At 42.0% G+C, this 27,243-nt stretch overlaps 1 protein-coding gene across 1 annotated transcript in view; it reads left to right on the top strand.

Annotated features, from left to right (window-relative positions):
* RSU1 (Ras suppressor protein 1) overlaps positions 1–24,977 on the top strand; it is a gene marked incomplete at both ends in the record, with an annotated part of 98,265 nt that extends 73,288 nt beyond the window's left edge. Inside the window, one exon of the mRNA XM_079538725.1 lies at positions 24,875–24,977. Within this exon, the coding sequence (XP_079394851.1) occupies positions 24,875–24,977 (103 nt within the window). The remainder of the gene's footprint in view (positions 1–24,874) is intronic.
* Between the last annotated feature and the right edge of the window lie 2,266 nt (positions 24,978–27,243).

Raw genomic sequence — 27,243 nt, 5'->3', positions numbered from 1 at the left:
CTGCCCCTTTGCTCAATGCCTTTTTGTCTGAAAGAAAGGTGTTCTGTGTGCTCTGCAAGGAGTGACTTGTCAGCCAATAGTAACAGCTTAGCTGCCGCTTCTTGAGTGTTTTGTTTTGTTTCTGGTTTTTCTTTTCAGGTCTTTGTAATCAAGCTACATGTAGCTATGTTTGTGTTTAAGGGAAAGTAAAAAGCAGCAGGTTTTATGTTGTTAATGAATTATTTCAGGTGTGCTTTCCGTGTGAAGTTTGTCAAAACATACTCAGGACAATGCCTTAGATGCCTCCTGCTGCCTCCTGATTGCCAGTGGCAAAGACCCAGGTGAGGTGAGCGCTTTGCCAAAAGTTAAGCCTGGTGATGGGAAAGGGATAGGAACAAATCTCAATCATTCAGAAAACTCTCCATGATGATACGAAGGAAAGCTGTACTGCAATGTGATGTGTGAGGAGCCAGGGATGCCTCCTTTCAGTGACTGAATCTAAGGGTTTTCCAAACAGGCTCCTGTCTCTCTTTGCAGCCGTTCCTAGTTTGGATCCTGGTTTGGATGCTGCAGTGCAGAGCATTCCAGTGAGTCCTGAGGAAAGTCGTGCATTGATCTGACAGCAGAGTTGAAGGATCATTACTGCTGAGCAAGGCAAGAAATTGTAAACGTGTCACACGAGCACAACAGTGTGTGTAGCAAGCTGGATTTACGCATCCTGGTAGAAAGAGGAAAATCTTTCCACTTCTAGCTGTGGGACACAGCATCCAGTGAGCCTGTCCTTGTGTTCTCTTGAGTTCTAGAGTGTTGGAATTACTGCACTGCTGTCTGAGTTATATTTCTTTGTGTGACATTTGAACTTTCAAGCTGTGGTAACCAGCCAAGTGTCAACAACAACACAGAGCACACAGCAAAGATGCAAGAAAGTAATGTTTAAGATTGGTTTTCTGGAAGAAGACTGGCAATGTTAGACTGAGGATCCCTGACGGAGAGGAATTATTTCTACCAGTGATGAGAACAGTCTGTTCCTCAGTTCTTTGCCCACTATCAGGCCACAGTATGGCCCAGCAGCATCTCCTTTCATGTCAGGTACTTACAGGTGTGTCTTCACCTCAGATGCAGAAAGGTATTTCACACCTGTGCTGCAGCTGTTGTATCTGGGTGATGCTCCACATAACCCTTGCTCCTTGAGAAGTCTGTTGTGCAGTCCTTGAAGCTTCCTGGTCTCCAGACTGCCAGGAACCTCTGCTGGTGGTCAGCCTGGAGCCCTTCCATCCATGCAGAACTCATGCACGCTGGAGAGGACTTGCACATCATTTGTTGGAGTGAAGTTTTGAGCACGTTTCTTTAACAGATGGTTTTAGTTGCACGTGTGAAAATAACTGCATTTTCATGTTTAGGGATAATCAGTCAAATTCCATGCGGCAAGCTCATGTGCAGCCAAAAAGGAGGCAAAATTGCTTCACAGCCATGGCAGGAGTGGAGAGCTGGGGACTTGTCCCCTGCCAGAAGGAACCCAGCTGTCCTGCAGGAAGGCACAGTGGTCACAGGTGGCAGCGGTAGGCACTTGACTCTGCTCACGTTGTCATTTAGCCAAGAGGAGACCCAGGCACTTGTTTATGTTAAACTCTTCAAGCGAATGTATTTGTGTTGGGTTTTTTTGTGTGTGTGTGTGTCTTTTCTTTATACAGCTTTTATGAAAAAAAAAAAGAGCAAATGAAACAGCAGGTATGACAAGCAGTAATTTTAAAATCTTACCTCCAATCTTTCAGCCTTCATCCCTGCCAAAACATATCTAGAAACAAATGGAATGATTTGTCTGATGTTGGACTTGACCTGAGGATTTCTTGTAGGGAAATAAGTCACAAGGAAATGTCTCAGAGAGCTAACTATCAGCTCTTTAGAGGAAAACAAAAAAGGTTGCAGAGTTAGTGGTAAACTCTTCAGAGGTTTCAGCTTGTTATCTTTGCTCAGTGTACATGTGACGTGCACTGCTTTTTATATTCTAAAGCACGCATCTCTGTACATGACACAAGGACAGCATCAGAAGATGGGCAGCAGCAGGGGTTTGAGTGGATCCCGCAGTGATAGGAATGGTGGCAATGGAGGCTTGGGTGCTAGATGAAAGCCTTTTTATTTGAAAGCTGACTGGCAGCTAGTATTAAACAGTTGATCTCCTGTCCTTTATATTAGCCAGTGTAAGGATGCCACTGGCAGATTGCCCAGACAAAAATGGCATCGTAGTAGCTAAGGAAATTTCTCTAGGAAAAATTGTTGTTATTCAGGTTAACCTCTATTTTCAGATTCACAGTTATAAGTAAGGCTTAACCCAAGAATCTCAAGAAAAAAATCTCACCCCATTGAATGCGAGGGATGGAAATTTACCTGTAGCATGAATTGAAGCTGGAAGTTCACCTGTGTGCTTCCACATGTACCTGTAAAAAAAAATAGCAACACTTCTTCCTTCCCCCACTCTGTCACATGCCAGGTGTTCATAAACTGTCTTGTTTGGCTGTTTCTTTGTTTTCTGATGTTTTCCTGTGAACAAAGGAAACATGCCTGATTTATGCATACACCCCTATTTGGGCACCATATTTCTAGATGTTCAGATTCAGCCCGTTGCGGGCAGCATAACTGAGGCACTGAGAACACTGAGTGCCTGTTACTTGGCCAGGAAAACTTCATAGAGGTCACTTTTGCTGCCATTGCAGCAGAAGAAAATTGTGAAACCTGGGAATTTCATTCAACACAGAAAATAATTAGAGGCTTCAAGACAATCAGCAGGACTCAAGTTCCTTAGCAATTTCAGGAGCAGACAGAGGATATGAGTTTGGGTATATTAACCCACTGTATCTCAGCGGAAGCTTATCATCTTGCCTAACCTGATGGTATAAAAGTTAGCATCATTTTGTCTGATTCAGTTCCCCTAGGTGCAGAAAAGTGTGTGTGGGGGGGGAGTACTAAACCATGATTGAGCTCTTGAAAACAAGTAACAATTTGTAGCTCTGCAGATGCTCAGTGTAAGATCAGTTGTTATTATGACAGTACAGGGATTGGTATTAAACACTGCCAAAAATATATTGGATCGTATATATACATATATATGTATATGTATAAAAAAAATAGAGCTTTCAACTTATCTGTTTTTCAGATATCACAAAGAAATGTGAAGCACTTGTTCCCAGGTCTCAAGCTGGACATCTGCATGAATTGCGATGTTACTGTAAATATTTCTCAGCAAGGGCAGGTAGACGCTATTGGAAAAACCAGAACAAATTCTTAAGTTGCCAATATTGTCACAAAATCTCCCTGCAGAATGAAGTTGTTTGACAAAGTGTTTCCCTGGTGATTTGGCTGCAGATGAAAATGTCTTCAGCAATAAAATTCTGTGCTCGGGTCTCAGCTCTCTGTGCTCATCAATCAGCAAATGACATACCAAGGATCTTTTTTGCTGGATTAGCTAATATGGTGGGGAAAACATGTCAGACATTGATATTCCTTTGAATTTCTATACGTAGGGATTTTTCCACTCTTTAAGGCACCTTATTTATTTAAAAATACCTATTTTGTTGTCTGCAGCTTCCTTTAGTTATCAATAATGCTGCAATAGGATTAATGCAAAACTGTTTTTTATGTAAGCAGATTGTCTTGCCTAGAGATATTGCCTGCTGTCAGAAAGCCGCTGTCAGTCTCAGGGAAGGAAGAGGCAATGCATGTGATGGCAGTGCTTCTACCCTTAGTGCAACGGAGATGCACATCCTTTGTGCTTAATTTATGAATGTTTTGCCAACAAATGGCATTTTCTGGAATTTTTGTGACCGTGTCTGTATTGTAAACATAATTTAGTTGGGGATAATTACGTCCTTTATCTGCTATCCTTTCATGAAGTATCATTAATGATTTTAGGAAGTTCAGGTACACAGCTGAAAAGGAATAAATCACCTTACAGTTTAATTACCTCTGATATAACAGCAGCAAGTACCTTCTGGGAAGCTGCCTCCTGTGTTACTCAATGACTGTCAGTGATGAAGCTGTGTTACTTAGTGGATGCTCGATTAAGGAGATTGTTTCACAGTGTTTTATGCTACATCTGTTGCTGCCGCTACTGAATTTTATAAAGGTATTCAATACCTATAAAAATATGACAGATGTCAGTAATAACTGTTACTCCATACTTACTTTTTAAGGAAAAAATGGGAGCTTAGTGCAGTTCCCATAAAGATGTATATGAAATGTTTAATGTGAAATTCTTTTAAATTCTTAAATTTGATTTTTGGAACAATTTTATGAGATTCCAGGAAATATCTTAAGATACAGATCCCCTCTGTGTAAAGTTTGTCCATCTGCTGAGGAAAATATTAAGGAGTCATTCAGTTTTCTATTAAATGTCTCAAAACTGAGTCCCTGCTATTCAGATCCAACCGCCTGTGAAGCAAAAAGAAAGCACAAGTGAAAAGATGAGTACCCTATATTAAATAATAAAAAAAAAAAAAAGATGAAGTGCTGAAAAATGTGGAAAGGAAGAAAGAAAGCAGAAAAGTAGTAAAGAGGAAAGACCAGTAAGAAAGCAAAGGCTTACGAACTAGAAATAGGAACAGCTCCACTTCTCGACAGGGAAGATAAATGAGGAGAATCAGCTGTTTAGGCAAAGAGGAGAGGTAGAGAGGAAGTGCAGCAAAAGCAGAAAAGCAAAGAATTTAGCAAAAGCACCAAATAATGAAAAAAATGGGATATAAAAAGCTATTCGCTGCCTGTTCCTTCCATAAACAGTTCAATTTTGGGAGAGAGGGATGATGGGCAAAAGTCAAATTCACAACCCAAGTTACGTTTTCTTATTTGTTCTTTTCTTAGGACTCTGCATTTCCTTTATTTTTGCATTCACCAAATCTGTTTTGGATAAACTGCTGTTCTTTTAATACCGCTGTGTTGCTAAGATGTGTGACTCCTTCAAAACATTTGAATAATATTTTTTCCAGAATGTAGCATTTGCAGGATCTCGCATTTATGTAGATGCGTGAGAGTGTGCAAACCCTTGGCAGCACTGTGGGCTGGCCTTCTATTTGCCACTTAGCAAAGGTGAGCCAGAACAGGACAAAAGCCCAACCTGTTCTGAGTGCTGCAGGAGCACAGCTGTGCTCTCTGGAGCCTTCTCTAGAGGATCACTGTGCATGCCCTGCCCTCTACTTGGGAAAGTTTCCTTAGGGCAGCAGTCCAAACATTGTTAACGCTTCACAGATTAGTGTAGCAGGGTAGTGTTAACCAATAGCCAGTTTCAGCCTCTAATTCATAGTCTATAGCAATAAGTGTACATTCTATTTCAAAGGATGTTTTCTTTTAAGGAAAAATGATTTATTTTTTTTTTTCTGAATTTAGGAGGTGGGAGTTAGGCAGCACTTAATGTATTGACTGCAGAGAGAGAAAATTTGAGCATAAGGCACAGAGACATGTAGGTTGAGTTTAGATGAACACATTTGTCTGTGAAAAATTATATACTGCCTCAACCAAAAGGACTTCTTTCCTTCTGAAAATAAATGTTTTCTCCCATGTATTGAGAGATGTTACAGATCTCCCACTGTAGCAGTGGAGTTTTCATACATATATGCATAAGTGCTATTAAACTAATGTTTGCAGAAATTAATGGACTCCTTTAAAAAAGTATCTTTTTGCCTTCAAATGTATGGTTTTATTTCGTTATTTTATCGTGGAGCTGTGAGCCCATGGCCTCTGCTTCTTTGTTCTGCCCGAATTAAACAGTGCACTCACAGCCGTGCTCTCCTCCTTACTAAAAATAATTTCCAAAGAAATCATTGAGAAAGGGTGTGAGAATATCTGATCTAAAATTACCAGTTCTTTCACTGAAATAATATCTGAAGAATATAGTAAAGAAGAGAGTCAAGTTAAATGATATCTTGTGTCTCTCCCAGGCCAGGATTAATGTAAGTACAGAATGGATATAATGTAAGAAATAATAAGCTATAGTTGTGGCTCAGTTAAACAGAACAGAAAGTAAGGGAGGTGTTTTTTGGAAAAGATCAAGCTCGGAGTAAAGCCTTGCTATTTTGTCCTTGTCTTGCTGCCTTTATTTTGACTGTCTGCAGCTGATGTTCAGCATCTTTACTTGGTAGGGACAGCTTTTAAAAGGGAAAGCTGGTCACAGGAACCAGCATTTTCCAGCAAAGGGCATTGTCTGTGTCTGGTCTACTTGGAATTACCTACAAAATGTGCTCTGTGTTTGTTTGTGATTTTGTCTCTTTTCCATAGCCATGCGTGGAACCGCACTGGGGGCAGCCGTGGGTTTGCAGCACGAGGTGGAGGAACCGTGCCACAGCTTTGGTGACATCAGCATGGAGTAAAACTCCGTTTTTAGAAACGTTGTACAGGAAAAAGAGGCAATTCTGAAAATGGCTGAGATTAATAAGTGCACGAGAAGTTGGAAGGTGCTGTTCGCAGGATGGTGGTTGTTGCCATAGTGACCAAGAAAGTGGAGAACGGAGGAATTTTGAAGAGAATATCAGCTCAGACTTCAGTAATGCTCAGTTAGCATCTGATGTCTGTGCAAGAGTCCTTCCAGGCAGGCGGCGCCTTGTGTAGTGCAATGCATGCCATGAGGGATAGGCATCGTCGCTCAGGGGAATGGAGAAGTGCCCTTGCCTGGAAATGACCCACAGTGTGTTTGCCTGTGCAGGTCATTCCCACAGTGTCCCTTGGCACCTCTCCTGGCAGGGCATTTGCTTGTTTCCTCTCCTATTCTGAAAATGCCAGGGAAACTGTGAGGAATAACTGTGGTCTGACTTCTTTCTGTCTTGTGTCTATAGTTCAGATTGAAGCTACTATCCATGATTTGCACCAAAAAGCTCATTTTGCTTTAATAAGAATTATTTTTTTTACTTAATACGTGAAGCCCATCAAGTGGGTCCAGTCCAGCTCTAAAGATGTCAAGTCAATTAATCATGGAAGGAGAGTCAGGACAGAGTTTGTCTCTATAATGTGGAATCGGAATCAGGACAGGGCTAGGAACTGCTCGAGACCAAGATATATGGCTGTTCTGATACAACGTAAAAAGCATTTTTTAAATTAATGTCCTTGGCATGGACTACGCTAGTACTTTCCTTTTGCAACATTTATTTTTTCATTAATGGTGCTAATGTGACCTAATGTCACATAATGTGTAAAAGTGACAAGCACCATGTATGTTTAAACAGGAAAGGGTCTCCTGAAGTCTGTGCTCATACTGGATGTTCTTGGTCTTGAAGTAACGGTACTGAAAACCATAGAGTAAGGAGAACTTCCGCAGTGTCTGGGGGATTTGTTCCTCTTGCCATTCAAGGGCCCCCGTGTTTTTCTGTCCTGCACTATAAGGGCTCCCTGAATTAATATGATCTGAACTCTCGTCTGTTCTTTCACTCACTCCATGCTTCTTTTCTTCACCAAGGTAAGAAATGTGTGTATGTTTCTTGCAGTATGCCACCGTCGTCCTCTTTTTCCTATGCCAAGGTCAACTGCTTTTCTTTGCATGAAAATGCGTGTGTCCCTTCACTCTTCTTTTGTCCTCATTGCTCCTCCTTCCTCTCTTCCATCCTCTGCCTAGCTCTTACTTTCTGCCTCTCCCTGAGGCAATTTGTTCCAAGTATGTGCATTTCTAAAGTGTACTGGAAGCAAGAGCTGCAAGGATACGGGAGGGAAGAAGGGGATTGTTAATGCTGGTAAGAAGGATGGCAGCCATCCCCTGGCTATTTGATCTATAAACCATTACCGACAGACTCGGATGTCTGAGGCAGCTGCATAACTAAATGCAAGAGGTCACAAACTCACGGGCTCTGTGTATATATACCTTTCCCTTTTCATTTTCTTGTTTTCACCAAAATCAATATGACATTGCCAATTGCCTAGGACATTCCCTAAAATGTGGGAATTCATCAAATAATCCAGCATTCTGAAATTATCTTGTTATAAACGAACACTGAGAAATGCCACTTGGCCAAGGATCACAACATCCAGGGATGAAAACTAACCTTCCTGTGCTCTTAGGCTGTCAGTCCCTCTGCACAATGTTGTTGTTGTTTTTTTTCCAGGATGCACTGGGGTTTTCTTTCACAGCTGTTACACACAGTGCTCTAACATCTCTTTGGCAAGAAACCCAAGCTGACCATTTTTCTGTAATGTGGCTCTCTTCCATCACACTGATTCCTCACCGTTCTTTTTGTCAGCTTTGCATGTATTCCTGGGCTTTGAGCGGTAATGGAGAGTTTACTATACAACATGCATGCATGTTCCTCTGTGTAACTACACCTTTTGATTCATACCATGTCAATTTGTTGATCTGAAGGAAAGGTCTGAGCAAACTATACTACAGTCATTAGACCAAGTAAAGAAGTGAAGTCAGCGTACCTTTGCTTGCGGTGGTTAGGTTTTTGGTAAGTTTATTTTCAAATTGCAGTGGCTTCTTTTGTTTTGATTTAATATGGAGAAGTAATAAAAAAATAAGAAAGTGGGAACTTTCTTAAATAGAAAAATATCAATGATTCTGAACTGTTTCTTCTGATTTTCAGTGAAGTGTTCCAAAAAGGCTTTAGCTGGAAGGTTGGGATAGGTCGTAAGAAAACACTTACTTGAGTATAGTAGTGTCTAACTTCTGAATTAAGTATCTTACATTAAATTAAAAAAAAAAAAGATGTGATACATATTTCAGCTTGGTATTCAATCTTGATCCAGTTTACTTGCTGTGATAAAAACTGCAGCCCACTGAAATCCCAGAGAGATTCATAGAGAGCTGTTGTTTGCCACAGAACCATTTCTCAAAGATAAATTACGTAGCAGTAAAGACAAGTTCATAAACTTTATTGTATTGCTTTAGTAGCGGTGCTTTAGGTGCTACCAGGAAGGCAAATTTGACACTTAGGCCTTCCCCAGGGTTTATTGAACTGTCTTAGAAACTGCCTCTTTTAATTTTTTTCCTTTTAGGATCTTTCCTAAGCTCAGTATGGGAGGGGGAGGAAGAGGATAGTCTTTTTTTCTCGATCTTTGCTTAATATTTCTGACTTCCTAGTTATCCTAGCATGTAAAAAAGAATCATACTCTAAGGAAAAAATGATACTCTCTGTACGTTATTGACTCAAAACCATGTTACTTTTTATAGCCTTGCCATTTTTCTTCAATAGCATGCATCTTTGTCATAGTTTTAAAATTATCTAGAAATAGTACAGTTACAGTTCTTAAAATTATGTGCAGCTATGAGCAATATGTACTATCCACATTTTCCATATGTTGAGACAATGTTCTAGTTTTTTGTGTATAGTAAAAAAAAAAAAGTCAGCAATAAACAGTCAATCAAGTGGAACTGTATCTTAATAACTGAGTAATTTAAAAAGTTAATATCAAGCTCCTTTACATTTGTATTCTAGAATTCTAGGATGAAATGATCTTTGAGGCCCTGTGTATGAGCCCTGAAATAGTAGGTCTTTCTGGACTTTGCAGACTGCTTTAGCACCAAAGGATTTCTGACTGTTTGCTTTAATTGATTTATTTTTCTTGACAATTTCCATTGATCTTTAAGCAGCTATGATTTTCACTGCCTCTCTCCATGTTTCATTTTAGGAAAAATGTAGGAGTGTTGAACTGCTGATATCTTCAGGTGATATTGCGGTCACTTTCGAGACATAGTTCAAACTGCAAGGTATCAGCCTGGAAGATGTAAAGAAAGATAAAGGCAAGAGTTTATCTTCACTGCCCATGCAGGCATATCTCTCACAGCATAATAGCTGCTGTGCTGTCAAATCCAAGGTACAGCTACTTTTTGCCACGGTATCTTTGTGTGAGTTCAGTCTGAGGGAGCTGCCTGACCACATCATGGTAAATACAGCTTTGTCTTTGTCACTGTGAAGATGTTACAGAGAGGGAACAACCGAAAGCTGCTTTTGTTGCAACAAAAATCTCATTTTGACAGTAAAGCATAGCCAGGCAGAGAGCTAAATCATATCCAGTGTGTTATATTTTAACCCTCAGCATCCTTAACTGAAGCCCAACACATGAACACCCAGAATTCAAGTGCATTCTCAGGAATGCAAGCACAGAAATTGAAAAGAAATCAGATGTGTCCACCATATATTGCAGCAGCTATGTAGATCATGAACCTCATGAATCCCCTTTCTTGAGGAACCTATTTCCTAGTGTAGGGGCTGATCAAGTGGGTAAATTGTCTGGCAACACCATTAGGAGCCACAGTTTGGTGGCTCAGCAGGGGAGCGTGCTCTGGAAGCATCCTGTGGTCAGCTAGAGTGCTGAGCAACAAGCTGACAGCAGCCAGGTGCTTCGGTGAGAGTACAGCAGTATCTCAGAAGTGGGTACTGGGCAATAAATTACACAAGATGAGACTGAAGGAAGCAAGCCATCTTTTTATATGCCCTCTCTTTGGCACCAAACAGCTCTGTGACTCTCAGAGACTGAAGTGTTCAATCTCGATGAGCCTCTAGATACTGATGATGCTCATTTTGTTTGTCAGTGAACAGGTGAAAGCTTCCAAAAGCACTGATGCCAAATTCTCTAGTGCCTGAAGAACTGCACAGAACTGTTGTGTCTAGGCAAAGTTAGTATTTATAAGGGCTCTAGAGTGGTAAAGAAATTAGGCATCCCATATAAGAGAGAAGATGTTTTAGGCCATAAAGAGGAATTGATTTGTGGTTATTATTGCTGCCTTTGATCTGCCAACAGGGATCTGAAACTAATCCACCAGAGCAGCACAATTCTGATATATAGTGCCAGATGGAGATGCCAGAATAGGTTATTCCTGCTGCCTTTGATGCTGCCTTATCATGAAGTGATAAAACAGGTAGACAAAGCAGAGCAAGTAAAGGTTAGGAGAGTGTGTGCTGATGGAAGGCTGCTGGCTGTGTGAAGTGGCTGTCAGTCATCACAGCCACTGCAGGATCAATTAGCCATTTGCAGCATTGCCATAACCTGGTCAAAGACTGGGGGACTGGCCATGCCAAGCTATTGGTTGGTGCACAGTGTTTCTTATCCTGAGCACTTTCTTACCGCATGGGGGGAGCAGAAAATGCCAGCTCTATTTCATAAGTAATCCAGTAAGCATGAACAGTTACAGAAGTGGAAACAGTATTTTATATAAGGACATTTATCCACCATAGATTCATAATCCACCTATGAATTGTATCAAAAATGAATCTTACTTTAAAATATTGTGCTGTAAGCAGTGATATGGTATAGCTGCTGAGATGTTGGTGGGGTTTCACCACTTCTGATTTCATTTTGTTTAGGAATAGGAGCAATTTGAGGCTTACTAAAGCTATTAGTTCTCTGTAGATCTCACAAGCATGTCAGTCAGCGTGCTCATTGCAAAAGATGAGCTTTATATAGATGTTGAATCGATTGGCAGTGAGTTGTCAATAAATGCATCTTCTAGACACTGTGCAATTGACAAACTAATGAAGTACTTTCTCAGTGACAGAGAGATGTTGACAAATCTTTTTTCTGTTTTGCTTTTCCAATTTCTGCATTGGCATTTCTTATAAATCTGCTCCATACCACATGCCAGGATGTTTTCCCAAGTAAGGGAGCACCTGTTTGCTACCTTACATGTTTGGGATGGGATTTTGCAACCATGATAGTAGCATGAATGTTAAGAAACTAAGAGGTAAGGACAGTAGTCAGTCAAAGGATCACATCTTATCTTTCTGCAGTGCACTTTCCAGTACGGCTCAAAGAAGATGCAGAGTAGGTGTCCTGCAGTTTGTCACTCAAGACAGCAGCTTAGTGACTGCTTTCTGTTGTTGCACTTTTTCTGCCTTCATTGTTGCTGTAGCACATGCATTCATAGAATCGTAGAATGGCTTGAGTTGGAAGGGACTTTAGAGATCATCCAGTTCCAACCCACCGTTGTCAGCCAGCCTGCCGCCCACCAGATTAGGCTACCCAGGGCCCCATCCATCTCTACCTTGTGCATCTCCAGGGATGGGGTATCCATGGCAATCTGGGCAGCTGTGCCAGTGCCTCACCATCCTCTGAGTAATAGTACAAAGTTTCAGCACCATTTTCCTTTTTCTCTTGCCCAGAAGCAGATGGAACCCTTGCTTTATTTTGCATTCAAGTCTCCTGTGGGCGCCTTTTGCAAATATCTGATGACCAAGCAAAGTAGCTCCTGGCCTTTTTTAAGTTCCATATTTATTTCTTTAACTCATGACCATGTGTAAGCACCAACAATTTAGTATGTGTGCTGCCTACCTACAGCAAAAAGTGTTCAGCAAAACTACATCATACTGGTATGCATAAACCTACCTTCCTTGTAAGAGAAACTATTTTGGTTATTGCATGCATTAAGGAATTTACAGAGTGACTCATTGCCCCTAGCTATTACAAACACTTGATGAAAATAAGTTTTCATTCCAGTGTTCATAGCCATCGCAGATGTTCTTCAGGTATTGCTGTGAAGTCTGGGGTTTGTGAGCAGTACCGCAGCTGCTCTATGCCTATTTGCTTGCATTGAAAAACTTCACAATAATTGTAGATTATTTAAATGATCAAGAATGGGCTGTTTGACTAGCATCACAAATAAGAGTTTGGCACAGTTTCCAAGATTTTCCAAGTTGCTAGCAGTAATTACAATACAGATCATTATGAAATCTCTATCATAATTGCTAACCAGAAGATCTTTACATTCTCTAAGCTCGGCAGAGTGTTGAAATAGGAAATGTAGGTGATTCTGAAGAAGACTGCGATGAGGCTGTCTCACAGAAATCCTGTCCCATGCAGTGTGCACTACTGGATTTTCAGTTGTCATGCACATATTAACATGGCACTAAGGGCCAAACCTTGCACCCACTGACATCAGAAGCAAAATTTATACTGTTTTTCTTGTGACCAAAATCAAGTGAAATGTTGCCATTTCACTGAAGTGGGCATCAAGGAAGAAGGACTCCTTTCAGAAGGCTTCTCTCTGTGGGTCTTGAAACAGCCTGAAGGCAGCTCAGAAAACCGATACGCTTAACGGCATCAGAACTTACTCTTTTATGTCCATTGCTTTTATTTCCAAAAAGATGTAACTGTTTCTTTCCAAAGGCATGGCCAACTTCTTACTTTGCAAGGGGGAAGGAAGCCACTGGAAAAGCCTGAAGTGGAGCAGGGATAAGAATTCATATCATGTCTCACCCAGCTCATCCAGCACTGTGGAGAACAAATAAATGAAAAATATTGCCATCAGAAAAAGAGGAGTTTATAACACTCAGTTTCTGGTAACCAAGTTGGTTTCAGTAGGTTTCCAGGAAGCCCAGTCCTTCTCTCAAGGTGTTGGTGGCATGAAAACATATTACTTGTTTTCCCTGTTGTTTCAGAACTCCCTCCAACTGCAGATAAGTCTGTTTCACGGAAGAGATCTTTAAGAAAGAGGACAAGATTAAAAAAAAAAAAAAAGATAAATATTCAAAGCAAATGTTAGAGTCTTGTGTACCTCTTGTGGTTCTGTTTGCTGATGGCTCAGTTTCCATATGGCCTGAGTAATAAAGAGCTGACTAGTGCACCTAGTTAGGTGTAATTCCCTGAGTACTTTTGAAACATAACATACCCAGAAAGACTGTAATGAAAAACAATAGAAAGGCAGCTGGGGGCTTAACTTATGATCTCTGCTCATTACACTAAGCGACATTTTCATTGCAGTGTTACCATCAACATTATTGGCTGCCACATAGCATAGGTCCCACCTGAAAAGATTCTAGAGTAGCTTTGTCTGCACAATTATCGCCATGGAAAAACACGATAGAGTTGCATAAGATGTAGTCATTGATTGCCAGATACTAATGGTGTGACACTTCGTTCAAAATTGGCTGGAAAATTAATTGAATGTTCTCTATCACTTTATTCTGGGATATCTGTATGATCATCTTTGGTCTTCTGCAGTAGAAGTATTTAACTGGGAAGCCAACATATTTGTAATTTTTGCTTCCATAATGGAAGCGTGTGATCTCTGGCTTTCCAGCATTTTAACATGAGTAGCAAAAACTATGTTTAAATTGGCTTTGAATCCTCTTGCTCCTTTGTGTGTTCGTGGACCTGTCTGAGCACTTGTCAGAGCATCTGGAAGGTCACTGCCATTTGAGTGTTTGTGCCAGTGTGGGCCAGGGGCTTGTGAAGGTCTGTATTTTGGAAATAGATTTCACAAGGAAGGTGGTAAAATTAAATCCATGATGGCCTGGTTCATATTTTCAAAAACTGAATCTAAGAAGGCTGTTTCCCCTGGAACAGCCTTCCTGGAAGGTATATTCAACATGAGTTGAATAAAGCCAGCTGAGATGACTGAGTGTAATTGAATTGCTGTGATGTGCAGTACTTCAGATGTGGTAATATAATGGTCTTTCATAGTTCCACACTTTACTCTTTTCCCTTTATAATGGTCTTTAAAAAAAAAGTGAGTTTTCCCATTTCTTCATCTTTTTTCTTGTAGTGCTTTTTAACAGCTCAACCCAGTGGACTGGAGGAGCCAGGGGTTTCCTGTATCAGTAGCAATGAGCAGCTGCTTCTCTTCCATCTTCTCTTGTCCTGACAGTAACAAGACTAACCTCAAATTTGGAGTATTTATATACACAGATAGTGTATAGACATGGCCAACCACAAACAGACACCCACACAAACTCAGAAATGGCAAGCAATAGCCTGACACAGGAATAAATACTCAAGAACACCCTATTTCCGGATCTCTTCAGTATCTGCCTCCGTAAATCTTGGTCTGTGAGATTATCAAGTCTCCAGACCCACTGCCTCCAACATCCAGCCCCTCAGTCTCTCTGGAAGCACATCCCAGACCCTTTGTCTCTCCAGTATTTAGCACTGGACTCAACTTAGAGACAGGCTAGTCAAGCCTGGGGTTTGCTGATGGATCATGCATGCACACTCTCGAGAACAGAAAATAGAGTTTAGATAGGGCAAAATGGAGGTGGTTTGGCACAGAGTTTGGCTCAGCAAGTGTGCTGACCAGCCTCCTGCTCATGCATGACTGGCCTCATTTATTCCCCACCTGGAACCCTCTTCATTTCCCTGCACTTGCTCTCTACCGTCTCCCTTGATTCCTGCTTTCCGCCCTCTTGGCCCTTCTCTTAAACATCTCATGAGTCCCATATTACCCTTAAATACTTCTGCTCAATCCCCCAGACTCCCTCTGAGCATCCCATAATCCGTGGTTCCCTGGAGCTTGAGTTTCTTGTATTGAATCACCCAAGTGGGTTGTGAAATAGGACCAGGGCCTAATCCTTTCCCTTTGAGGCCCTCAGGAGTGGTGGTTCATGTGGATTAGATTGGTGCAGTTCATCACTGTTCAGACTTTTAGTCTATTTTGAGTAGTAATGAGGCAGCTGGCCCTGCAGCTAGAAGAGGTGATGAAAGTGGATGCATGAGCCAATCCAGCAGAGCAGGACAGCAGTATAAACCCTATGTATGAAGAGTTGTGGTCTCCTTAATCTTCTCCCTGCTTCTGCCAATGAAATCAGCCATCCTTGGTGTGCTGCTGAGCAGGCTCAAATTAACTCAGGAACTTCAATATTTGCTTAAAAAAGAAAGAAAAAGAAAAAGACCACGTATCAGTATTTCCCCAGAGTTCCTGTTCTCTACATCTAGTTACTAAGAAAAAAAATAATACATACCGGCCAGACACAGAGTAACTTCAGTTCCTTGGTTTGCGCGTAACTATTTTTACCCTCCATTTTCCTTTTCTTTAATGTTAATTAGATGCACACCAAAATATATATAGTAAATCAATAATAAAGATTATACAAGGAGATTTAACTGAGCAGCAATCCCCTTAGTGTAGCATTCAAAAAGGAAAATGAGCACTGATTTGTTTAAGCCCAAAGAATGCCATGTAAACAGCGACTTTAAAGTAACAGAAAAGTGAGGGAGACTGTGTTCAGTTGGCTCAAGGAAGGTGACTGCTGCAAGCCAGTATGTTTCCTGCACCATGTTCACTGCCTCACTGGGTTGATTAGCAAGCAGGCAGGTGACCTTGAATATAGACCCAATAACATCGTTTGGTGAAATGGAGAAAACTGTTGATTTATCTAATTACATGCTCATGATGTTACATAAAGACAAGGGTTGTGATGCTACAGATGACTTTGGTAAGTGCTACATGCTTCTTTCTCACTTAAATAGTCTTCTTCCTTCTTGTTGCATTTTTTTGCCAAAGAGGCTGATCCTGGTCACACAGATTTTGCAACCCTTAATTCCTTTTCATTCATTAGATGGAGGATGTTGTTTGTTCCAATGTGTGCCTCAGCTCTCAGAGTTTGCAGTCGATACCTTTATCTAGCACTAAAATGTGTTGGTTTTTTTTTTTTTTTTTTCTGGTCATAAATAGGTGGGGAAAATTCTCCATTGAAGCCTGTGGAAATTCTTAGCCATAGGACTTGGGGTTCTGACCTGTGCAGTTTCTCATGCCTGGAATTGGTCCATGGACTGGTCTGTGCATGCAAGCTGAGCTGCTCTCTCATCCATTTGAAAAGGACTGTGAGAAGGGAGATCAGCCCTCCCAGATCTGTTTAAAGATGTGAATCCCTGGGGAGAAATTCTGTGTAAATGAGTCTGATAGGACCATGTCCAGGTGCAGAAATGAATCATTTTCTCCTTGGTTCCCTCAAGCTGCCATCTCATTCTGTTGGGGCTAGATGGGGGTTATTTTATAAACTCAATAGAGTCTCTAAATGAAATCTTTGTGTTTCTCTTTATCTCATTTTTTGAAGATACACACATAAGCATGTCCTCTCCTTTGCATGTATGACATTTCCATGTAGGACCCCTAGGTATATCGCTCTGCCTTTGTGCAGTGCAGAGGTGTTTGTTGCTCAGTTTGTTGTGTGTTGGGTTGGTTCGATTTTCAGAAGACAGATGCCAGTGATCCATGTGCTTTCAAAAACCATTCTGCCAAGAGCCAGATTTTGTATAAGGTCTTTAATGTTGTATGCACAGGATCATTATCCAATTTTGCAAATCTTGGCCTATACATTTTCCTTTAAAAAAGACATTTCTTGTGAGTGAGGTTTCTGTGAGCTTCCAGCTGTGCTCCTGTAACACGCCTCTCATTTAAAGTACTTGTTTCAAAAGGCTGCTGGCCTCAGAGTGGATAAGGAAATGCTTTTTTTTTTTTTACTATATATTAATTAAAGAGATGCCTAACAGCTACTTGGAATTCCTTTTGGGGAAAAATAAAATTCTTCTTAATGTGCAAGAGTTCAAAGAAGTAGAGATTCACCATTTTAAGAGCTCACGTGTCTGGCAGAATTAAGATCATTTTGCAACAGCTAGCCCTATAGGAAAGCAGATGTCTGTTACTTCAGCTCAGATCTCCCTGCACGTACACATCTCTGAAATATCTCTCTAATGTATTTTCTGGATCATGTTCCCTTCACAATTGCAGTTTGGGCTGCTGCAAAGTCACGGCAGAACTGATGGTGTTGTTGTGAGGGGCAACATGGAGCTAAGCTTCTGAGCTAAGCCAGAGGTCCAGGTAGTCAGGGCTCCATCTCTGTCAGTAACCTGTAGGTAAATAGCATCAGAAACATGGCAAGTAGAGACCGATTCTCTTCTGAAGGTAAATGGCACAGCAGTTATAAAGTGGAGAGATGGGGACTGAGGGATCTGGCAGAAGGTTGTGCTGTGGGATTCAATTGTGAAGTGCAAAGATGTCAGGTCTGGCTGGTGGGAGACATGGGATGGATGGGCTTGTCTCGAGGGTGCACGTTCTAGGGTCATTAAGACAGTGAGCCACAGGAGAGTTCTGGTGGAGTACTTTGCTTATTGAGCTTTGGAGTGTTTTTTTAGGCAGGAATTCACAATAAGTCAATGTTGAGCTGTATGACTCAGCTGAGTCTGTAAAGTAATGCAGCTAACAGCTTGCATGCAAAGTGGGAGCAGAGGAATGGTTTCTCTGGGCAGACTTCATCTAACATTTTAAAATACCTAAATGTGAGCGTGTGTGTGTCAGCTAGCTGCCTACTGTCCATCCTAGTCAGTGGAAATCTGTAGCAGCAGATAGCAACTGAGCGTCTTGCAGCAGCCCTTGACATTTGGTAAGCTGGAAAACTCTTGGCTCTGCTGGTTTTGTCAGCAAAATTTCCATTGAGTGTCCCATGAGCTTGGACAGCCAGCTCTGCACCCATCCTGATCTCTTCTTTCTGAATCGTGCTCTTAGAAATGAAACTCACTAGAAACGAGAACTGAAGTGGGCTGTTTCAGCAGGGCTTGTGTTTCAGCCTGTGTCCTAATGCCGTGATTCATATACTGGGTGAGATATGCCCCCAGTGAGCACAGGCTGCTTCCTCTCATCATGTTCCTTTCTTCACCTGTGTGGCCCAGGCCAAACTGCGGCCTGGCAGTATCATGAACAACACTGTGCTCTTCCCTGAAGAGCTGGCACTGCCTGGTGGGACAGAACAGCCCAACCCGTGGAGAGGTAGCCAGGTACACTGTGAGATTTCTGTGGTGATTGCAGCTGAGGAAGATCTGAGAGCACTGGGATCCCCAGCTCTGTCTGCTGATGCAGAAAGTCTCGTTGAAAGGCACCGTGCAGGATTTGGGGGTGCAGGGAAAGGTGATGCCAGGGTAACCTTTTCAAAGGCTTTGGGTTATAAAGATTACTTGGGGCTCTGGAGGTTTGAGCCAGTTTAAAATACTAGGGAGTGAGAGCGGGGAGCAGAGGAAGGCAAAGCATCACAGACCTGGCAATGCTGGAGCAGCCGTACAGCGTGTTGAGGCTGAATGGCCCAGGTACTCTGAGCCAGCAGCAGGCAAGGAGAAGCACCAGTGCCTGCCCCGCTCACAGTGAGTGCCACCAGAGTGTCTGGGCACGAAGAGTGAGCTGGCACACAAACAGATGACAGGCCAAATCTGATTTTTGTTTTGAAGGAACTCACAGAAAGCTTCAGATGATGAACATCTCTGACACTGCTGCCATCTGCTCTCAAAGCACTTGCAAACAAGGGGTAAAAAATTAGCTGAATAAAACAAGTCACTCTTGTCTGTGCTTCTTTATGAAGAATCCTAAAACAGCAGCTTGCAGTCCAAGTGTTCAAGGTAACCGGATATTTGTTTCACTTACCCATGAAGTATTTCTCTTACTTTAAATTGTTTGACTTACATTACAGAAAAAAATAAGTCAGTGGTAAGCTACCAAAATTATACAATACTTGCAAAGTAATTTTCACACACACACAAACCTATTTCCCCTCATGGGTACATCAGTGCCACATTTCATGGGTACATCATTGGCACATTAAACTCCTGCATCTGTCTCCACCCTGGGAAAAGATGCTTTTGAGGAGGTGATATGTTAGCAGCTCCTGACAGAGAGAAGGCCAGGCTCAGTCGCAGGGGGAGCACACCATGGGGGCAGCAAGCTGTGCAAAGACTGCCTGGGCAAAGGCCTCTTGCAGAAAGTGCTGGAGAGTTGAAACTAATGCAGGCTAAGCAACTAAGTGTCTCAGTCTTGCAGTACATTCAGATTTTAGTCTTTTGTGATGCCATGGCTCGTGTAGCCTTTTCCCTCTCCTTGTTCAGCAGGTGAGCTTGGGATCCATCCTGCTGAGCTCACCGTAAATAACCAAGATTGAAAAAATACCCAATTTTCTAAAATTGAGCAACACTGGGATCTTTTATTTATATTTCTCAGCTTGCAGTATGTATGTGAAGATAGTATTCCTCCAACATCTTATCTACGTGTACCTGCCCTTTTTATTCTTCATACTCACCCTGTAGCTCTCCTACAGGCAGAACGAGCAATGTATTTTTATGGCGAGCCTTGTGATCCTATTTCAAACTGCTTAAACTCAAGAAAAGCAATGTGTGCCTCCAACACTTTACACTAGTTTGCTCATCCACACTAGTTCACTAATCTCTGGGAGTATGCAGCCTTCAGCTAGTGTTTGTTGTCTTGTACAAGGGAGAAATACTGGAGAAAATTGTGTTGAAGAGGGTTTTTGAAAATGACAACATTGGAACTTTGTGATTTTTAAATTCAGAGATTTGGTGGCAAGGCTGCATGCTTTCGCGCTGCAAGGCTCCATGTCTGAGCTTATACTCTAAATTGCAACATTTAGCAATTTGTAGTTTAATTTAGAAGGATCACCTACTTTCCTAAGTGCTTAAGTAATGTGGCAGGCTGTGGTTATTGATTCTCTCTAAATTTATTACAAGAAAGCTGTATTCACTCTTTCCCCTTGGGAATGCCCCTCCTGAACTGCATGCTTGCTAGTGACAGCTTAGACCCCTGATACATAACCAAAGACCTTGCCTAATATCCTTGCAACTGCTCAGGGAATTTTTATTAAGTAAAAGCATCATTAAAGTAGACAGAATGATGAAGTTTAATGAGTGTCTTTCCCACTTGATATTGTTAGTTTTGCAGCAGCAGCCTTAGTGCTTGCATTTGTTAGTGGGGCAGACAGAGAATGCAGGGAGATTTTGTTTATATTTGCATACAAAGAAACATTTATGTTCATGAGAGAAGTTTGCTTTGAAAAATGTGGTACAAGGAAAAAAAGCAACCAGAAATCTCTATATGGGGATTTCCATCATTTTCTGACTTGCATTTAATCTCCCCTTTCACTTCAACACAACGAGAAGACTACATGCAATGCAGCTGTAGCTGCTAATTGTACAATGGTTCAGTAGTTTGCAAGCTGTGGTTATGCTGACTGGCTCCCGACTGCTGCTGCAAACTGCAAATACCTCAAGCGTTTGTTTGCACTCCACATTTTACTCATCAGCCCAGGCTTTGGGTAGAGAGGTGTACACAGTGCACTTCCTGGAGCTGTACCAGCCTCAGCAACCAATGGTGTTCCAAAATACCAAGTATGAAGGTGCCATGTAGGTATTGACAGCCTTTACCTCACCAATCTGCCTTAAAACAGTAGGCACAGTCAGTCAGCCTCAGCATTGCTCTCTGTTTATTGAGCCCATCTGCCAATGTTGAGGGTCTCACCACGCAAAGAGCTGCATCAAGGTGCCGGCTCTCAGCAGCTTGCTGCCCATCAGCCAGGTTGCAGGGCTGTCAGCAGGCATGTTTTGGGCTGACCTGAGCCAAGGGCAGTGTGCAAGTGTCTCAGCCCGTGTTTGACTCCGTGGCAACGGCAGAGCAGCATTATTCACTGTTACAGTTTGGCTGACAGGCGGTGACTTATATACGCTGTGGTTTCTGTGTCTGTTCCCTTCCAGGAGGTAACAAAATCATGAAGGAGCAATGTGTGAACTCCACACCTCTTACAGCCAAAGGGTTTGGGGTTGTCATGCAGTTTGGTTAGTTGCTTCTCTGTATGGATCACTTAAATTAGGGCTTTTTGTTTTTGGCTTTTTCTGTTGTTTTTTTCTCCTCAGGAGCTATAAAAGTGGTGTCTGTCATTCTACTAGAAGTTCACTGGAAATCCAGAATTCTCTTTTCCCTAGTGTAACAGAAGGCAAGTTCGGTCCCAGCAGCATTATCACAGTCATTATTGTATTTAAATGTTGTTGTGACACCATATGTCTCCTTGTATTTGATGTGTGCAAACACAGGAGAGAGAGTCCCTGTCTGTGCAGGCTTATATAATCTAAATACATCTGATCCTTGCTCTTTGCGTAGCAGACTGCTGTGATAGATTGTAAAGCATTTATCTTCAGCTGAGACAGCATCATGCAGCTGAAACTTACTTGAAATTTTGCCAGAGAAACCTAAGTAGATGTCTTTGATTTGTTTATTTCAAACCCAATAATTACTCTCCTGGATGAAGTTTGGGCGCCCACGCCTTGAGAATAAGCAAAAAGAACATTGAAATGCTGCAACACGTGTAGATCTACTATTGCAAATGTACTCTTTGCATGGGGGTGGAGAGGGAATCAGTGGAGCACTCCTAGTGCTAAGTATCATAGGGAGCAAGTGCCAAAGTAAAACTGCGACCAGAAGTACTGACAGGAAAATTGGGGTTTTTTATCACTTAACACGTGCAGCAGCCTCTGGGCCTCACTTCACAGTCAAAAGATGTTGCCCAAGGAGACTTTACTGGAACTTCTTAGTTGATTCAAAATTGTCCATAGTCAGTTCTTCCACTTCAAAAGCATTCATGAAGTCAGCAGAACCTGACTGAACCTGTCCCACCAAACCTTTTATTTTCAGAAATGGTTTGCTAATCTGAGCCCTGCCAGTCCATGAGCTTGAAAATTTGCACTGAGAAAGCAGAAAATGAGAGACATAATGGATACCCAAAGGGTTTCTGAGTGGGAAATTCACATAAAGCTTCCCAAGGGGAAAAAAAAAAAAAAAAAAAAAAAAAGTGGAACCTGGGCAAAAAAAAACCATTAAAGCCTTTCTGGTCCTTTCTGGATTAGCACTAATGGGACGAAGGACCTGTGGGCAGCAGCAGACTGAAGATGCAGAACAGCAGCAGTGGACTTCTGTTCCAGTCTGCTAGGGGAGGAGGTTCTGCTCGCATGCAGTGGATGTGTGGATTCTCTATTAATTCAGTTGTTGAAGTCCCTCGTGTGGACCTTCTTATTATATGAAAAACCTCACATTACACTCCAATGTAATGTTATTTCTCCAGAGCCAAAAAGCAGCTTGAATGTTAATTTAGTGTTTAACTAACTCTTGGTTCACAGATTGGAGCACCATCTATTTCCACTTCTCTGTTGCTAACTTCTCACAGTTAGGAAATTATTGCTGACAGCGGCTCAAATGCTGTGCCGCATATTGTTGAGAAAAAGATGCTTCTTGTCTCTGGACTCTTTCTACCCTGGATCGGTTTCTGAGGAGACAACCTCTCTGAATGACAGCTGAAATATTTCTGTGCTCTTCTACCATAGTATTTCCTGATACCAAAACATCTCCTCCCCTGTCTTCCCTCCCCCAGTTCACTTGACGTCTTGCAAAATGGGATGGGTATTTAGGACGGATATTTGATTGGTACATGTGCTGTACTGGATGAAATACAGCCTTGTGCCATTGGGGCTGTATATCTTACAAAAAGGAAAATACGTGTATTCTAGCTAACAGACAACATGTGGTTATCACGGAGGTTCAGGGCTTTCTTTGTGTTCCTCAGGAAATGGGATCTGATTTCTCACTGACAGCAGGTGATGGCATACATAACAGTTCAGTAAGGTGAAGCAGTGTCTTAGTTTACAGCTGTATTTTCCTTGAGCAGGGCTGTTTTGGGCACAGTGTGCCTTGACAGCAGTCTGCTCAGCAGCGTGATGTACGCTGCAGTTGCTGAGGAGGTGAAAACAAGCGCTGCCTCTCCTCAGCGCTCTGCAAGCTCTAATCCCATTTTGCAATCCAGGAACCCCAGGGCTGAAGTATCCTCCAGGTGCTGCACGATAAAGCTCAGAGCAGGTGCAAGGTTTTAACCTCCCAGCTTCAGCAGTCTTAGCTACAACCTCTCCATGCCTGCCATAAATAGCTCCACCAGAGCCATGCTGTGCAGCATGGTAAATGAAGGGTGTCTCTGTCTCTTTGAATCCTTGTTCAACATCTCTTGCGTGAAGTTGGCCACGTAGTCCACCAGGCCCTGTGTAAGAAGCAGGGCAAATCCTCTGCATCTGAAAGTAATTTCAGCTTGCAAAGTACAAAAGGTGACTTAGCTAAAGAGTTGCTTTATCTCTGAGATACACACTCAGGTCGTTATCCACTGCAGAGCTACCTATCAGGTCACACTTTCTGGAGAAGCAAAAAACAATTCATGAGAAGCTGGCTCTGTCCTGACGTTGCTTTGCAAAAGGCTCTGCAGCCAGTCCTAGTTTGCAGCAGGGGTGCTCAGATGTGTGAGCGCTGCAAGTGGGCTTCATCAGGACTGAATGAGCCACACTTGGGCACATCAAAAGGCCCCAGGCGTGTCCTAATTCTCGAGAAATTCCACCAGAAGCTGAGTGCCAAAAGCAGGGTGATATGAGAGGCCAGTACCTTTACCTTTTTCAGCGGCAGCAATCCTCTCAGGTTGTAGAAGCCAGTGCCCAACCTCATTGGCAACATCTGAATGGGGGATCAGAGCAGACACCCCCCAGCACAAAGGTGAGGTGTTAGCAGGGGGACACCTTCCAGAGGGATTTCGGTGTTTGTGTCACTGTTCCGGGTGTTTGTGCAGCTGAATGAGCAGAAACAAAGCCTGTTCCTGCTCCCTTCTGCGCACACAGACACCTCCACAAAGTGCGCCTTCAAAAAGCACTCTGTGCGAAGAAGAGAAGTTAAGTTTGAGCTGTGTTTATTTTTGGTGTGTTTTTAATTTAGTTTCATCAGGTTTACTCATAAATTAATTACTGTGTGATATTTAGCAAGATCCTCTCAGCCATGTAGTCTATTTAGTGCTGCTTTGAATGCTTGCCATCTTAATTGTAGGATACTTTGTCAACATTTAATCAGTGGTACTTACTAATGTGGCAGTGATGTGTTGGTAGCTGTCCCAGTACTATCAATCATGTGTGAGCAGCAAAGAAGGCTGTGACACCATTGCTCTCTGTCACATTATCAAGCCCTTGAGTTTTCTGGTTAGGGATGATGCTCACTTTGCTTTAAGAGGGCACTCTATCTCTCCAGTTCAAGCCAATTTTTGTCATTGTCGACTTGAATATGTGTCGTCGCAGAGCTCTGTGCTTCAATTCCATAACTGCCAAGGAAGGGTTGCTAGTTTCTGAATTCAGAGCTGATTGCTCCAAAGGCCTGCTCTTCCTGGTGTTTCTCTGGTCAGTCACAAACAAACTGATAATATGGACTGCAGCATGAGATCTGACAGAAGAATCGGTGTATTGAGACAAAATAAATGTAATGACCTTCCGTGTTTGTTTTTTTTTTATTTCTAGTAACCATATGTCTCATTGAACACGCTACAGATCAAAAGCCTATATTTAATGGTTTGATAACAAATGTTGTCTCATTTCCTTGCAGTCTTTATGGCAGACACATGCAAGCAAACCCTGAACCTCCGAAGAAGAACAATGACAAGTCAAAGAAGATCAGTCGTAAGCCTCTAGCAGCCAGGAACAAATAAGTCTCCAGCTTGTGCCTCTGGTTTTATATCTTTAACATTTCTTTTGCATGTGCCTGTAATATTCCAACACATCTCCTATTACTCATATTGTAAGGAAGCGAAGACTAAAGGTAAAAGCAATTTACTGTGTGTGCTGCTTTAGAGGATACTGCTTAAAGAATACAAAATGGTATTCTTTCCTAATTACGGTCACATTTATGTAGCCATTTAATATATCACTGTCAAACACATTTTAGCTTTTCTATTTATACATATGTTAATGCCCTCTGTTCACACGTATCACATCCTGTTAATATCAGGGTTTTGCACCTATATTATACAATATTAAATTTCATATACTATTCCAAACGATTTTAATAAAGGTCTCTATTTGTACTGTGGTTTGATTTCTTCGGTAGGACTTCCGAACAGCAACGTTCGTGAAGAATGCATGTATCCCGTTTCCTGCAGTGTGTTCCTTTCTTTCGTAGGGATGTAATAACATTTTCTCTGATGTGAGTTAGTTAAAATTTAAAGCCTTCTGTTCAAGGACTTTAAATTTTCAATCAGTTTCAATTTTTTTTCCTTTGCTGGGCCCTGCATTTTTGCCTTGAAGGTTATTTTGAAACCAGGGAGTAGGGGAAGAGAAAGAGGAAAGAAAAAAAAATTATAAAGAGCTGCCAATTGCCAGCCTCAATTTGGGGAAAGTGAGCTTTCTCATTTGAAGAAGATGGTACTTCTGCCAATTTTTTAAAGCAATTTTTTTTAAAGCAGAAGACCCAAATAATGTATTTAATCTCTGCCATGAAAATGCTGTACTGAAGAGCCGTTCCAAATGGCTGTTGAAAATGCCACAGGTGCTATATTTATCTGTACAAAGCCCGCACCACAACCAAGCTCAGAGGCTACAGTTGTGAAGCGATTAAACAACAAATTGTTTAACATCTGAAACAGCTTCAGGTCTTATCAGTGGGAGGAAAAAATAATAATACAGACAGTGACTTCCGAACAGTTTTAGTCTTGCAAGAGCAAAATCTAACCAAGCAACTCAAGGAGCAAGAATAGATACTCGTAACTGGATTGCTCCAGTCGGGACCTTCCTGCTCCCTATTTCCATTTCCATGGATTTCATACTTGAGCAATCCACTGCTGAATCTCTGATGTTGTCTGGCCAGCAAGCCAGGAAACATGCCCAGAATGCTGCTGTATTAAATAAGAGTAGAAAAGGTTATAAATATCTCATGCTAGAAATGATACATTTTGCATCTAAAGACTCGTACCACCACCAGCCTCTTGATGGTGTTCAAGGCTACCCTGGCATTTAAGTAATAAGTGGATGTCTTAGGCTGGGAATAAGTGTATTGACATATATTTTGCAACAGATTTTTTGAATTGGCAAGCAGGGGTAGGAAGTTGGCTTCAAGCTTTAGAGACATTTTAAGTGGTCTTTGATACTTCAGAAGAATGAGGCAGCCTTGATAGGCAGATGGAAAATGGTGAAAATAATAAACTTGTCAGGAACAGTCAATTTTATCTTTTGCAGGCTCTGCAGAGGATTTCCAAACCTCCTAAGTGATCTGTCTAGGAAAACAGTTCCAAGTGAAACAGAGCCATTGAGGGGCTGGGTTGGCCACCTGCTTGAGTGCACACAATGAAATCTACATGAAGGCATTAAAACATGAGGGTATCTAATGACAGCCTTGAAAAAAGATCAGTGAAATGTCAGAAGATCCCAAAACTACTGAGCTTCTGTTATCTTGGCAGATACCTGCTTTCCTTGCTTTCGCAAGGCCGTTTTACGTATGCTGACTTCAGGGCCCTGAAGACCAGCATGCTCCTGCTGCCTCTGAACCTCTCTGCTGGGATTCAAACTAACCTGTTGGACTCCATCTGAGATGTAATTTGTGGCTGAGGGCAGGGCACTGCACAGCAGCAAGGGGTGCAGCTGAGCCCTCAGCAGCTCTGCAGGCCAACCTACATGGGACCTGTGCCCTGCTGGCATCTCCCTGGGGACACCTGGGTGCTGACTGCCATCAGCTTGGTAGCAGAGTGGCTTTTTCTCACCAGGCTGGAGATCCAGCTGAATCCAACCACAGGTGGTACTGAGGCTGATCCATTGTCTGGAGGTCCTGGGGTGTAGAGGGAGGGGAGCTGCTCAGAACCTGCATTGGCTTCAGAGCATGCAGTAGGGTCTCTTAATATAAAAATAAAAGCTTGTTCAGGAAGGCCTGATAATGTTATTTGTGGGAAGCTATTGCACTGCTTTAAATACACTTCTGATTTTGAA

Source organism: Tetrao urogallus (genome assembly GCF_951394365.1).
Source record: "Tetrao urogallus genome assembly, chromosome: 7".
NCBI lineage: Eukaryota > Metazoa > Chordata > Aves > Galliformes > Phasianidae > Tetrao > Tetrao urogallus.
This window is presented reverse-complemented; position numbering and strand designations above follow the sequence as displayed.